The sequence below is a fragment of the Rhinopithecus roxellana genome, chromosome 5 (assembly GCF_007565055.1).
Source record: "Rhinopithecus roxellana isolate Shanxi Qingling chromosome 5, ASM756505v1, whole genome shotgun sequence".
Classification (NCBI taxonomy): Eukaryota; Metazoa; Chordata; class Mammalia; order Primates; family Cercopithecidae; genus Rhinopithecus; species Rhinopithecus roxellana.
In genome coordinates this window covers 151,750,438-151,765,598 of record NC_044553.1, presented here as the reverse complement: position 1 = coordinate 151,765,598, position 15,161 = coordinate 151,750,438, and the positions used below count along the sequence as shown (strand labels likewise).

At 39.8% G+C, this 15,161-nt stretch overlaps 1 protein-coding gene across 1 annotated transcript in view; it reads left to right on the top strand.

The window, feature by feature from the left end:
- Positions 1–15,161, top strand: part of BTBD7 (BTB domain containing 7) — a 113,927-nt gene that overhangs the window by 88,269 nt on the left and 10,497 nt on the right. Inside the window, exons 6-9 of the mRNA XM_030930115.1 lie at positions 4,160–4,320; positions 8,528–8,671; positions 10,641–10,830; positions 13,639–13,817. Of these exons, the coding sequence (XP_030785975.1) occupies positions 4,160–4,320; positions 8,528–8,671; positions 10,641–10,830; positions 13,639–13,817 (674 nt within the window). The remainder of the gene's footprint in view (positions 1–4,159; positions 4,321–8,527; positions 8,672–10,640; positions 10,831–13,638; positions 13,818–15,161) is intronic.

Sequence of the window (15,161 nt, the reverse complement as noted above, 5' to 3'; positions counted from 1 at the left end):
ATGCTTTAAAATGTTTTAAATAAATTTTGTGTTATGTGAATTTTAACCTCAATTTAAAAATACGAGTACAGGCTGACCTGAGGTCAGGAGTTTGAGACCAGCCTGGCCAACATGGCAGAATCCCGCCTCTACTAAAAATGCAAAAATTAGTGGGAAGTGGTGGCACGTGCCTGTACTCCCAGCTACTCGGAGACTGAGGCGTGAGAATCACTTGAACCTGGGAGGCAGAGGTTGCAGTGAGCTGAGATTGCACTACTGCACTCCACATGGGTGACAGAGCGAGACTCGAAAAAAAAAAAAAGAGTACAAATGAAAAAGCATTCATTGTTTATTTTTAAATGTTGTAGAAAGTAGGCCGGGCGCGGTGGCTCACGCCTGTAATCCCAGCACTTTGGGAGACCGAGGCAGGCGGATCACGAGGTCAGGAGATCGAGACCACAGTGAAACCCTGTCTCTACTAAAAATACAAAAACTTAGCCGGGCGCGGTGTCGGGCACCTGTAGTCCCAGCTACTCGGGAGCCTGAGACAGGAGAATGGCGTGAACTCGCAAGGCGGAGCTTGCAGTGAGCCGAGATGGTGCCACTGCACTCCAGCCTGGGTGACACACAGAGTGAGACTCCATCTCAAAAAAAAAAAAAAAGTAGGCCAGGAGCAGTGGCTCACACCTGTCATCCCAGCACTTTGGGAGGCCGAGGCGGGCGAATCACGAGGTCAGGAGATCGAGACCATCCTGGCTAACATGGAGAAACCCCGTCTCTACTAAAAATAAAAAAATTAGCCAGGCGTGGTGGCGCATGCCTACCTGGGAAGCTGCTACCTGGGAAGCTGAGGCAGGAGAATCACTTGAACCCGGGAGGCGGAGGTTATGGTGAGCCTGAGATTGCGCCATTACACTCCAGCCTGGGCAACGAGCAAAATTTTGTCTCAAAAAAAAAGAAATGTTGTGGAAGGTAAAAGAGAAATAAATAATACTTCTGAATGACCTCCCAGTGGGGTCACTGCAGAAGAGAAGGAAGCATCATATGTCGGAGGCTGGGCTTTCAACTTTGGAAATTTATGATTCTACAGCAGTCTTTTGTTTGTGTCTAGGGTTAGCCCACCCACCTGTTCTTCCCTCAAACATCGTTGTGTTCCTTTATGTACTGAACCTAAATTTAAAATTTTTAATTAGAAAAATTAAATACAGACTTCCCTTTTCTATCACCTTTCGATAGCTTTATTTAGATATAATTTACATATCTTAAAGTTCACTGGTTTAAAGTGTTCAAGTCAGTGGATTTTAGTACATTTACAGAGTTGTTTTGTCACATTTTTAAATATAAAAAATGTTGTGCTAAACCTGCCTTTAAGCCTTTTTATAGTGTTTCTTTAATATCCTACTATCCAAGCTCTAGGGAACAAAAGCAGTCCTTCTATTTTATTTTTCCAATTCTTTTCTGTGGCTGGCAAAAACATTTAGCAATTCTCAGATTTGATTTTGTTTTATTTTTATTTTTAAAATTGTATTTCAGAGAACAGCAAAGTTATGAATTTTTTTTTTTTTTTTTTTTTTTTTTTTTTTTTTTTTTTTTTTTTTGAGACGGAGTCTTGCTCTGTCTCCCAGGCTGGAGTACAGTGGCGCAATCTTGGCTCACTGCAACCTCTGCCTCCCAGGTTCAAGCTATTCTCCTGCCTCAGCCTCTTGAGTAGCTGGGATTATAGGCACATGCCACCACGCACGGCTAATTTTCGTTATTTTTACTCGAGACAGAGTTTCGCCATGTTGGCCAGGCTGTTCTCAAACTCCTGACCTCAGATGATCCACCATGCCTGATAAGTTATGAATTTTTTAAAATATGAAAACCATTACAATTGATTTAGAAAGAATTTTAAATGCCAGTATACAATTAGTTCTCATTCGTGGCTTTTATATTTGTCAACTTACCTAGTCACTCAAATTTATTTGTAACCCCAAAATCAATACTGGTGGTACTTTCATGGTCATTCCTGGACATGCATGAAGTAGCAAAAAGCTTGGTCTCCCAACAAGCACATTCCCAGCTGAGTTCTAACAAGACAGAGGCACTCTGGCTTCTTGTTTCAGATGTTACCGAGTGCCACATGTTTTACATTTTTGTGTTTTCGTGATCTCACTGTTTAAGATGGCCCCCAGGTGTAGTACTGAAGTGCTGTCTAGTGTTCCTGAGAACAAGAAAGCTATGGTGTGCCTTACAGAGACGATACATGGGTTAGATAAGCTTCATTCAGGCGTGAGTTACAGTGCTGTTGGTCATGAGGTTAGTGTTAATGAATCAGCCACATACATTAAATAAAGTATCTTTAAACAGAAACACATACAACAAGGTTCTGCCTTAATCATTTCACATAAATGTTGTGCCCAGAGGATCACAGGAACCTAACTCTGTATTTTCCCTATGAACAAGAGCTCAGTATTCACTGATTCATTGTTTGTGTTGACTTTATAACTACTCGAGATAACAAGAACCGATTGTATATAACTCTGTGTAAATGTTATAGACCATAAGCTTGTTCATTGATGTAAAGTTGGTAATGATGAAATTTCATTTATTTGGGGCAGATAACAAGCATCCGTAAGGGTTAAATTTTTCCTTAGAAAAATAGTTTCTAGGCAAGGCATGGTGGCTCACGCATGTAATCCCAGCACTTTAGGAGGCCAAGGTAGGTGGATCACGAGGTCACATGTTCCAGACCAGCCTGGCCAACATGGTGAGACCCTGTCTCTACTAAAAATACAAAAATTAGCTGGGTGTGGTGGCAAGCGCCTGTAATTCCAGCTACTCAGGAGGCTGAGGCAGGAGAATCGCTTGAACCCGGGAGGTGGAGGTTGCAGTGAGCCGAGATCATGCCACTGCCTTCTAGCCTGGGCAACAGAGCAAGACTCTGTCTTAAAAAATAATAATAAAAAAATAAATAAAAGGTAGTTTCCAAACTGGGTTGGGGATGAGAAGGAAGCTAAGTGAGCCAGGCCATAGCTTTGTTTCAGTCAGTTTTATACAGAAGGATTCTGCCCTTACCTGTCACATATTTGGGGGTTTCGTGTAAGATTTTGTATGAAAACAGGATGTCACTACTTTAAGGAAAAAAACATATTTTGAAAAGCAAAATGCCTTAAATAAGTATGAAGCTAAATCATAGCTAGGCAAGGGGAAAAAAAAAATTCTTTTCTACCCAGTTAACAATTTTATTCTGAATGAATCCACAAAAAACTTAGCTTCTCAAAAACAATCTCTCTCTCTCTCTCTGTGTGTGTCATACACACACACACACACACACGATTTAAGGAAAATATCAGTTTTCCTATAGAATATTTGAAAAAATCCAACATTTATATTCATGAATGATAAAGATCTTATTCTGTGTTATCTTATTCTGTGTTAATTTTTTTAAGAAAAAAATTACAGACCCCTAGATTAAAGACATGATTAAAGATTTCCAAATTATGTAATTTTTCTTCCCACCTCAATATCATAAGCATACGTATTTCAGATTGTCGTTCACTAATGCCCAATGAAGCAATCATTCTCTGCCCTGGACTATGGACATATATTACATGTCAAAGATCAAAAGGTCTACTTTTATGCAGTAATATTCCCATATTATGGAAATTTGGGAGATTTCATAAGAATCTTAAAACTAAATAAAGCACATTCGGCTTTGCCGTTTCAAATGCCAGGTAATTAACATGTTGTTAAATTACTGTTACACATATGCAGGCTAATGAGCATGCTGATAACCTACAGTGACTGGAAATGGCATATGCCCTGCAGTGACCTTATACTACTAAAAACTGGTCACGAAAGTGAGAAAGCTTCTTAAAAAGCCCTTGATAAAATTAGATTTTAGTAGATTGTCATCTTTTCTCTTTTGAGTTAGGCTATAGAAAGGAATCCTTTATTCTTTATTGCAGAGCAGTGATAAAATAATTTTATTGTACTGTTGATACCATGCTTTTTCTTTATCCAAGAACATCCCTATTAAACATCTTATGAAAGAAAAATAATTGATTTATAACCCTTTTTAAAGCAGAGGCACATAAGTCTATAGAGTGGTACTGTTAGTGTATGAGCTAGAGAACAAAGCAAACCTGTCTCAGAACGTTTGGATTTGGTTGGAAACTTTTCATTTTCTGTCTCGTAGAGCCAAACTTACTGAGTGGCACTGCCCATAGTGTGAACAAAAGAGGTGTAAAAAGACGGGACCTGGACATGGAAGAGCTCAGAGAGATCCTTTCTTCTCTCTTACCTTTTGTGCGAATTGAACACATCTTACCTATAAACAGTGAAGTCTTAAGTGATGCAGTAAGTATTTTTCTCCATGTATTCCTTTCATGAAAAGAAAAATGCCAGGCGTTGGCCGGGCGCGGTGGCTCAAGCCTGTAATCCCAGCACTTTGGGAGGCCGAGACGGGCGGATCACGAGGTCAGGAGATCGAGACCATCCTGGCTAACACGGTGAAACCCCGTCTCTACTAAAAATACAAAAAAAACTAGCCGGGCGAAGTGGCGGGCGCCTGTAGTCCCAGCTACTCGGGAGGCTGAGGCAGGAGAATGGCGTAAACTCGGGAGGCGGAGCTTGCAGTGAGCTGAGATCTGGCCACTGCACTCCAGTCCGGGCGACAGAGCGAGACTCCGCCTCAAAAAAAAAAAAAAAAAAAAAAAAAAAAAAAAAAAAAAAAGAAAAATGCCAGGCGTATGTTTTTATTCATTGTAAATAATTTCTAGTACTAACAGAGTATTGTGAAGCTGTAATTCTGTGAGGACAGACAGATGTCTGTTGTGTGCGATGTTATGTCCCCTGTGTCTGTCACATAGTACAGTTAAAATGTTCGGTGAATGAGAGTCGAGTGGGTAAATAGGTCTTACTCATTCTAGCGCATTATTTCTAGCAGAGTTAATTCCGTCATTTAAGTGTAGATCAAGTAGACCCTTATTCAAAAAGGAAAAGGTAGAAATTACCTTTGGAGAGTCTTCAAGAACAGCAGTGAATCAGAGAGCAATGGAGTGGAGGGATTGGCTCAATAGAAAAAGAATGGATGGACCTGAAAATTGATACAGCTCATCTTATTACTTTCATAATTTTTTAAACAGTGAATTTTTAAAAAATTAATAGAATTGGCTGGGTGTAGTGGCTCACTCCTGTAATCCCAGCACTTTGGGAGGCCAAGGCGGGTGGATCACCTAAGGTCAGGAGTTTGAGATCAGCCTCACCAACATGGTGGAACTTCATCTCTACTAAACATACAAAAATTAGCCAGGCGTGGTAGTGTATGCCTATAATCCCAGCTACTTGGGAGACTGAGGCAGGGGAATTTCTTGAACCCGGGAGGTGGAGGTTGCAGTGAGCCGAGATCGAGCCACTACACTCCAGCCTGGGTGACAGAGCGAGACTCCATCTCAGAAAAAAAAAAAAAATTAATAGAATTGCTTGAATTCGTGGATGGGAAAAATAAATATTATAAATATTAGTTCTTAACACGTTGACTTATCGACTTAATGTAGTGCTTATAAACGTCATAATGGGTTTTTTTTAACTGCACAGGAACATGATAAAAGTCATCTGGAAAAACAACTCATAAGAAATTTGTATAACTTCTTTTAAAAGGACATAAGAAGGGATAGCATCTAAAACGTAAAACATTTTAAAATGCTAATATTTTATCTGTGATTCTAGCATAGCAGACAAAATTGTGGAGAAAAAAGTCTTAGTTAATGTAAGAATTAAACAGGATGGGCACAGTAGCTCTTACTTTTAATCCCAGCACTCTGGGAGGCCAAGGCGGACAGATCACCTGAGCCCAGGAGTTCAACATCAGCCTGGGCAACATGGCAAGACCCCATCTCTACAAAAAAATTTCACAGAAATTAGCCAGGTGCGGTGGTGTGTGACTGTAGTCCCAGCTACTTGGGGGGCTGAGCAGGAGAATCACTTGAGCCCAGGAGGTCAAGGCTGCCATGAGCCATAATCAGCCAACAGAATGAGACCCTGACTCAAGGAAGAAAAGGGAAAAAAAAAACAAAAAAACAGAAAACGTAATAATAAACGAACTATCACAAGTCAGTGTGGTGCTAGATTAAGTGATTAGCAGAAGAAGAAATTCATTGAAAGTTAAACTGTTGTTTCACTGGCACACAAAATTAATCCTTGTTAGATTGAAGAATTAAATACTAAATTGAAACATGGAAGAACTAGAAGAAAACAGTATTGTTTTCAAGAAGTATTTATGGGCTACTGTGGGCATACTGCCTATGGGGTAGCCCTGCTTCCACAAGGAGCAGTAATAAAAATAAACTAAAATAAAATTTTTTAAAAATGTGTGGATTCTGATTAGAAAAAAAAAAAATTCAGTCTCACTAATTACACACACACACACCAGAGAAAGCAAAATCGAACAGTTACCATTTTTCACCCGTTGAGGTAGTAGTTATAGTACCACTACACAGCAGAATATTTTGCTCCCCTGAACAGTTGTTGTAAAGACTATAGTGGCCGGGCGCAATGGCTCACACCTTTAATCCCAGCACTTTGGAAGACCAAGGTGGATGGATCACCTGAGGTCAGGAGTTCAAGACCAGCCTGGCCATCATAGTGAAACCCTATCTGTACTAAAAAATACAAAAATTAGCCAGGCATGGTAGCACACTCCGTTAATCCCAGCTGCTCAGGAGGCTGAAGCACAAGAATTGCTTGAACCCAGAGGCAAGCCAAGATTGTGCCACTGCACTCCAGCCTGGGTGACAGAGCAAGACCCCATCAAACAAAAGAAGAAGAAAAAAAGGATGATGCAAAGTATGTATTTTTATGTATTCTCAAATTCAACTATGTAAAACTTGTTTGGTAAAGACTCTGCCAGGTGCCTGTAGTCCCAGCACTTTCAGAGGCCAAGACAGGCAGATCACTTGAGTTCAGGAGTTCGAGACCAGCCTGGCCAACATGGTGAAACACTGTCTCTATCAAAAAATACAAAAATTAGCCAGGCATGGTGGCATGCATCTGTAGTCCCAGCTACTTGAGAAGCTGAGATGAGAGAATTGCTTGAGCCCAGGAGGCGGAGGTTGCAGTGAGCTGAGATCTCGCCACTGCCCTCCAGCCTGGGCATCAGAGTGAGACCCTGTCTCAAAAAAATAAAAATGAAAATGAAAAGACTGGAAGGAAATATATCAACATTACAGTTGTAATAAAATTATTGACTTTTTTTTCTCTGTTTTCTAAATACTAGATGATGCTGTATTTTACTAGTTAAAAGTGATTTTAACTAATGCAGCTGTTGATTATATTTAACGAGAGTAATATTGGAGAAACAACTTTTGGTTTTGTTTAAAACCTGGTACTCAAATCAAATTGAACCCTGTATGTAGTTTAGAAAAGTATTTTAGAACTTTGGTTACGAAATATATACCTCTGCTCTTAGTTCCGTGGCTAACACATCATAAGTCCCCAACACAGGTTTGCTAATAATGGCTGTTAACTTTCATGCTCTCTTAGTGTGTGCTAAGCACTGTGCCAAGTGCTTTCATCTGCATTGCCTTCATTTAACCCTCACACCACCTTAGGAACTGAAGGTACTTGATACAGATGCTCCTGGCATCAGTCAGGGAACAACAGGGATACCTCATTCACTTAGCTGTGCACTGCCTCACCTCCAGGACCATACAGGAGCCCTTAAAGTGAAGCCCAGGTAAAGGAGATGTCCATGGTCACATAGCTGTTAAATGCAGGAGTTGAAGTTTGAGCTACATCTGCCTTCCCCAGAGCCTGTGTTGCTAAGCGCTATGCTAGCCTTCCTGTATCCTTGTACTATAGATATAGGCCCATGTCAGTGTTCTCATTTTGTCTTGGGGAGTTGGGTGGGAAATTAATTTGTTCCTAGATGAGTAAAGAAAAAAAAATTGATTTTCATTAAGAGTTCTGATCTTTAGTCCAACTTACTACATTTTAATTAATGTGTCTCTTGTTTTTTAAAATATTCCTCTATTTAGAGTAAAATGGGAAATTATGGTATCTTTTTATTGCAAATCTTTTAAATATTATTAAAAATTTGAGGTATTTTGCCGGGTGCAGTGAGTGGCTCATGCCTGTAATCCCAGCACTTTGGGAGGCCGAGGTGGGCAGATCACAAGGTCAAGAGTTCAAGACCAGCCTGACCAACATGGTGAAACCCCGTCTCTACTAAAAATACAAAAAATTAGGTGGGCGTGGTGGTGCGCACCTGTAATCCCAGCTACTCAGGAGGCTGAGGCAGGAGAATCACTTGAATCCAGGAGATGGAGGTTGCAGTGAGCCGAGATCATGCCACTGCACTCCAACCTGGGCGACAGAATGAGACTCTGTCTCAAAAAAAAAAAAAAAAAAAAAAAAATTGAGGTATTTCTAAATTTCATATGCATTTCTAAATTTTTATTTAAATGATAAAGTTGCATATTTTTATTTACAGTTATAAATATTTTTATTTATCTTTGTACTATTGTAGTACTACACAGATTGCTATCTAAAAAAATTTTCTTTTTAGATGAAAAGAGGCTTGATTAGTACTCCTCCATCAGATATGCTTCCTACAACAGAAGGCGGAAAGTCAAATGCCTGGTTGCGGCAAAAAAATGCTGGCATCTATGTTCGTCCTCGACTCTTCTCTCCCTATGTGGAAGAAGCAAAGGTAATGAAAACCATTTGAAGATAGTAGACTACTTTATTACAAACCATATGCACAAAGTGGTTCATTGTAGTATTACTTAAATATTTGAAAATAGCCTATATTTTCAAAAATAGGGAAAATGAAAGTAAGTTCTAGTTTGACTACTCAACAGAATAGTTTTCTGAAATGTTTAATTTTAATTAAGCATGTTTTTAAAACTTAGGTTATGTTAAAATGCATTTTATATTTTTCTCATTTTAGTTGCCTTGCAAATTGTTAATTTAATTGCCTTGCAAATTGTTACCACTTACTGAAAATGGTTGTCACTATTTTGTGATCTTGAGGATGGGGGAAATGTTCTGAAAGAAGATTGCCCACTTTTTGACTTCCTTCGTAAATTAAAGGAATGCCACGACCTCTTGTAACAGCTGACCGTTGGGAATTATGTTTAGTTTTAGAATAAATGCACAAAGTAAGAAAAAATTTCAGGCCTGTTAAGTAACTAGTTGGCATTATGTATATTGTAACATGAAAAACTGTCTGGGAAAATATGATAATGTGAAAATGAAACATCTAATTTTTATTAGATGTTCAGCCATAAGAACTTTCAGATGTCCATCCTGGGCAACATGGTAAAACCCCATCTCTACCAAACATTAAAAGGAAAAAATGAGCCAGTTGTGGTGGCATGCACCCTGATTTCTGCTACTCAGGAGGCTGATTTCAGAGAATCACCTGAGCCTGGGAGGCAAAGGCTGCACAGTGAGCCACTGCACTCCAACCCGGGCAACAGAGTAAGAACCAGTCTTCAAAAAAAAAAAAAAAAAACTGAGTGGCCTTTTGAGGAACTGGTAGTCTTTGAAAGTAAAGAAATCACTATTAAGCTTTCTGAAATAAATTTAACAGACCAAACAGTGTGTATACTCAATGAGTATACAATCAAGTTGCCTCAAAATGTTTCTTATTTTTAGACCAGGTGTGGTGGCTTACACCTGTAATCTCAGCACTTTGGGAGGCTGAAGCAGGAAGATCACTTGAGTCCAGGAGTTCAAGACCAGCCTGGGCAACCTAGTGAGACCCTGTCTCTACAAAAAATAAAAATAAATAAATAAAAATTAGCCAGGTGTGGTGGTGTGCTGTTGCAGTCCCAGCTACTCAAGAGACTTGAAGTGGGAGGGTTTCTTGAGCCTGGGAGGTCAGGACTGCAATGAGCCATAATGGCGCCACTGCACTCCAGCCCAGGCAACATTTTTCTTTTTTCTTCAAAAAAGAAAAATTGGTTTATTTATAGGTCTCTTGAATTGATTATCAATCTTTTTTTTTTTTTTTTTTTTTTAAAGACAGAGTTTCACTCTTGTCACCCAGGCTGGAGTGCAGTGGTGAGATCTCGGCTTACTTCATCCTTCTCCTTCTGAATTCAAGCATTTCTCCTGCCTCAGCCTCTCGAGTAGCTGGGATGATAGGCACCCGCCACCACATCCGTCTTATTTTTGCATGTTTAGTAGAGATGGAGTTTCACCTTGTTGGCCAGACTGGTCTTGAACTCCTGACCTCAAGTGATCTACCCACCTCAGCCTCCCAAAGTGCTGGGATTACAAGTGTGAGTCATCACGCCTGGCCCTGATTATCAATCTTCAGTATTTGTATTTCGAGCACTTTGTTGGCTTTGTTATTTAGCACATGTATATATTGTTTTCTTTATTATAATATTATGTGTAATTTCTGATTAATTTTATATCCTTCACATTTCAAATACTTCTAATTAAAAGCAGACTTTTCAAAAGATGGTTATGTCTTTTCAAACATGCTGCTGAAAGAGTCTTTAAAAGTTAAAGATGTAGGAGAACCTTGTTTCACCACTAATATTAACATTTATAAAGTAGAAATAAATTAATTCCCTTTTTATTTGATAAAAGTAATAATCTTCCTTCAAATGTGATTTAACAGAGGAAGGTTGACTGGTTTTGTTAATACTGAATGATTATTTCAGTCAGTGCTGGATGAGATGATGGTGGAACAAACGGATCTTGTGCGCTTGCGAATGGTTAGGATGTCCAATGTGCCAGACACACTCTACATGGTCAATAATGCCGTGCCTCAGTGTTGTCACATGATCAGCCACCAGCAGATCAGCAGCAACCAGTCAAGCCCTCCTTCAGTTGTAGCCAACGAAATTCCAGGTAAGGCAGTATATTGGGTGTTTATAGTTAAATGAATAATCTTACTATTTTTTGAAATTGCTGATGTTTGAACCCCTCTGTATATGCTAATTCTCTCCACATTTCAATACCCTTTATGCCTTGTTCACCTTAAAGAGTAAATACTTTTAAGCCAAAACTTTTGCTTTATATTTTATTTTGTATTACTAAGTGTATAGAGTTTGTCAGTTTACCCTTGAGTTTCTCAGCCTTGGTCTTACTGACATTTGGAGCCGGATTATTCTGTTAATGGAGAGCTGTCCTGTGCTTTGTAGGGTGGTCAGCTGCATCCCTGGCCTGTACTCTGTACTCACTAAATGCTAGGAGCACATATGTGCATGCATGCACACCTCTGCGAAAACCTTTTGGAAACATTTTTATGTTTCTAGACTTTGCCAGTTGTGCCCTGTGGGACAAAGTCACCCATTTTGGGAACCACTGGTTTAGAGGAATTAAGTTTTTTTTTTTTTTTTTAATCGCTATAGGGTATTTCTCAGGTTACAAGACCCTTTGGGAGGGTTAAATGCACTATTATACCTTTGAATCTGTGGCCTTTCTAGTCTATTATACCTTTGAGTCTGTGGCCTTCCAAAATGTGATCACTGTGGGTTTCCTAGAGATCCAATTTCCCAAGCTCTGCTCTGGGAAATTTACTGTAGCACAGGTTTATATCTTATGACTTTAGGGGAATTGGCCATCGATCAGAGTATAACTGTCATGTCCAAAATCGTTTGAGCATCAGTAAATGTTGACTTTAACCAAGGAAGTCTAAAAAAAGCAACAGTGATCTGGTGGTCAGAAACTTGTAGCTCTTGCTAATTGTCATTGCAAGATTCAAAATAAAAACCAGCACACTATAGCAATATTTATTTCTGCTTATAAATGTCTATTGTAATTAAAGATGCATAAAAGACATAGTGACAGAACTTTTAATTGAATACGTATATTTTATTCTGGGGCTCATGACTTTCTTCAGTTGTTACCGTATCAAATTTGACCACTGCATATTTACTTGAAATATACATTAGTTAAAAGCATGAAGAGAAATATTTCTTTAGCTGATTTGTGCAGATTTTGAAGCTTTGCTAATTAGCCTGGCTTTTTAGGCTTGAGTTAATGCAGTTGGAAATCAGCATAATTTAATCTTACAACTCAATCTCAAAAGTCTAGACATTCTCAAGTAAGTATGCTCAGAAAAATAAGGCTTGTCTCTCTATTGTTTAGCTAATGAGGTATGGCCCTGTTCTGGTAGCATCCTGGCTGCTTCTTACTTCCCTGCCCACCACATTCATGAAAGGATAGATAGCTTGTTGCAGAGGATTAGGGGCTCATATATTGGCTCTGTTACATTGTATGACTTTGGACATGGTATTAATATTTTCTTTCTTGAACATTAATTTCCTCATCCATGAATTGGGGCTCATACCTCCTTTCTAGAATTGTGAGGATTTAATGAAGCATGTGCACAGGAGTTTGCCTGGCACAAAGTAAGCACTCAGTAAATGCTAGTTCCTTTTATCCCTAAAAAATAATAATCACTGCTCTAGTCAGTTTCTCTCATAAATATTTATAGATTCCATCCCCTCTGCAGCCCTACAGCTATAGCCCTAGTTCAGGTTTCTAGCCAGTGTTCCCACCTCTCATCTTACTCAAAATTCTGTCTTTTACACTGGCTGGTCGGCCAGCATACTTTTTCCAGAAAGAGCCAGATAGTAAATACTTCAGGCTCTGTAAGCCATGCAGTCTCTGTTACCTCTGTCTACTCACCTCCCATACAACAGCCATAGACAGTACCTAAATGAATGGGTAAGTTACATTCCAGTAAAACTTTATTTACAAAGGCAGACAGCAAGCTTGATTTAGCCTTCCAGTCACAGCATGCCTGCCCATTTTACATTAACATCGGAGTGCACTTGTTCACAGCTCTGATCCTGTCATCCTCCTGCAAAAGTGACTGCCTGTTGTGCATAGGGTACAGTTTAAATTCTTTATCCATGATCTGCCAGTAGCCATCTTTCTGCCTCCTCTCTTCACACTCTTCCTGCTTATAGCTCTGAACTCTTCCTGCTTATAGCTCTGAACCCTAAGTTCTGCTGGCCATGCCAACCACTTCTGCCAGGCTGTCTCAGCATGTTTTACACATACCCAGTCCTTCTGCTCAGAAAGCTTTTTTTGCCCATCTGATTTCCCTTCATTCTTCAAGAATCTGCTCTGTGTACACCTTGACGCCTTTCTTGTCTGTCCCCAATCTGGCTGGGTGCCCTTCCTCCCAGTGCCTCAGTGTCCTTTACATATTTCTCTCCAGGAGCATTTATGACCTTATATTGTATTTGTTTACTTCTGGTTTAGTTCATATCACTAAGCCAGAAACTTTTGAAGAGGAATCATGTGTTTCATTCTGTGCACCCTAATATCCAAGTCCAATCCCTGGTGCACAATCAGGACTCAAAAAATTATTTGAATAATAGAATGAATATATTTAAAGACTTCTGAAATATCCTGAGATTCAGATGAGAATACATGCAAGTAAAAATGTATTTGAACTGTAAACTAAAATAATACAACTCAGGCTGTTCAGTATGATCAAGAGCCTTTTGGGCATAGTGAAATTTTAAAACCTTGAAAACTAATTAGAAATATATAAATGAATATGTCCCCAGGAAATTAAAATACCATCTAAAAAACTTATAAGATTCTGGTATGAAATACATGCTTTTTTCCCTTGGGCTCACAGGGTCATCTTTTGTGTAGCTCAGGAATTTTGCTTGCCCACTGTTTTTCTCCTTCCAGTTCCTCGTCTCCTCATTATGAAAGACATGGTCAGACGACTGCAGGAACTGCGGCACACGGAGCAGGTGCAGAGGGCCTATGCCCTGAACTGCGGGGAAGGCGCCACCGTCAGCTATGAAATTCAGATTCGAGTGCTAAGAGAGTTTGGTCTTGCAGATGCTGCTGCAGAGCTGTTGCAGGTAGGAAATGACATTAAACTGTTTAAAACAGGGAGCCTCAGTCACCAGACAGGCAGTATTGTAGACATCCTGACGAGTCCTTGGCTTATTTCATTTTCTTCATATGTGCCTTTTCGCTGCCTTTGGTGTCTTTGATAACCTGCAAGTCCCTCCTGGTGAGAGGCAGCGTCATGGAGTGGACTGAGCAGAGGCCTAGAATGAGAACTGGGTTTAGATCCTGGCTCTGCTGCTGACTAGTTGGTTAACTTGGAATGAGTTACTTAACCACCTTGGGCATCAACAGCTCTTTACCTGTAACATAAATTGTTATGAAGATCCAGAGTGCTATTGTACAGCAGCTATATTTCTGGTATGTAGCAAGCATACAAGTGGTGACTGCTAAAAAATTCCATAGTGTGCATGCCCAAACAGAGATGGCATGGAAGTAGAAAATTCTGAACTTCCACTGCTCTCTCTTATTTGTTTGGTCACTAGGTTTGAGGTTTGGTCTACTACCACACTTACACACCTTCCACATGCCCACTTTCATTTCTCTTTTCCATCTTATAAGAAATTTCTTGCATGAGGGTTCAAACCCAAGCATGAGAATCAAACAATAAGTGCTTTCTTTTTTAACCTACCAGGAAAAAAGAAAAAACTTATTTCTAGTAATTATTAGGTACAAAAACAATAGCACTGGTTTTGCAGTTAAGATAAAATTTGTAAACTAGTCTGACCATCGAATCAGAGCCTTAAATAAAATTTAATTTCATCTGGTCAGGTGATTCATTTTCTTGCTACAAACTCCAAACCCCTTTAATCCATACCCTTTAAAAGGACAGGATGTGGTCAGGCGCAGTGGCTCACGCCTATAATCCCAACTGAAGGGGGCCTGCCCCTCCACACCTGTGGGCGTTTCTCTCGTCAGGTGGGAGGAGAGACTGAGTTCCCTCGGTATTTATTGATCATTATCTTTACCATCTCAGAGAGGGGGATGTGGCAGGACAATAGGGTAATAGTGAGGAGAGGGTCAGCAGGAAAACATGTGAACAAATGTCTCTGTGTCATAAATAAGGTTAAGAAAAGGTGCTGTGCTTTGATGCACACTTACATAAGCATCTTGGTGCATTAATGAGCAGTACTGCCATCAGCATGTCTCACCTCCAGGCCTAAGGCGGTTTTCTTCTATCTCAGTAAATAGAACATTCAATCGGGTTTTACACTGAGACATTCCATTGCCCAGGGACCAGCAGGAGACAGATGCCTTCCTCTTATCTCAACTGCAAAGAGGCCTTCCTCTTTTACTAATCCTCCTCAGCACAGACCCTTTACGGGTGTCGGGCTGGAGCTGGGGGATGGTCAGGT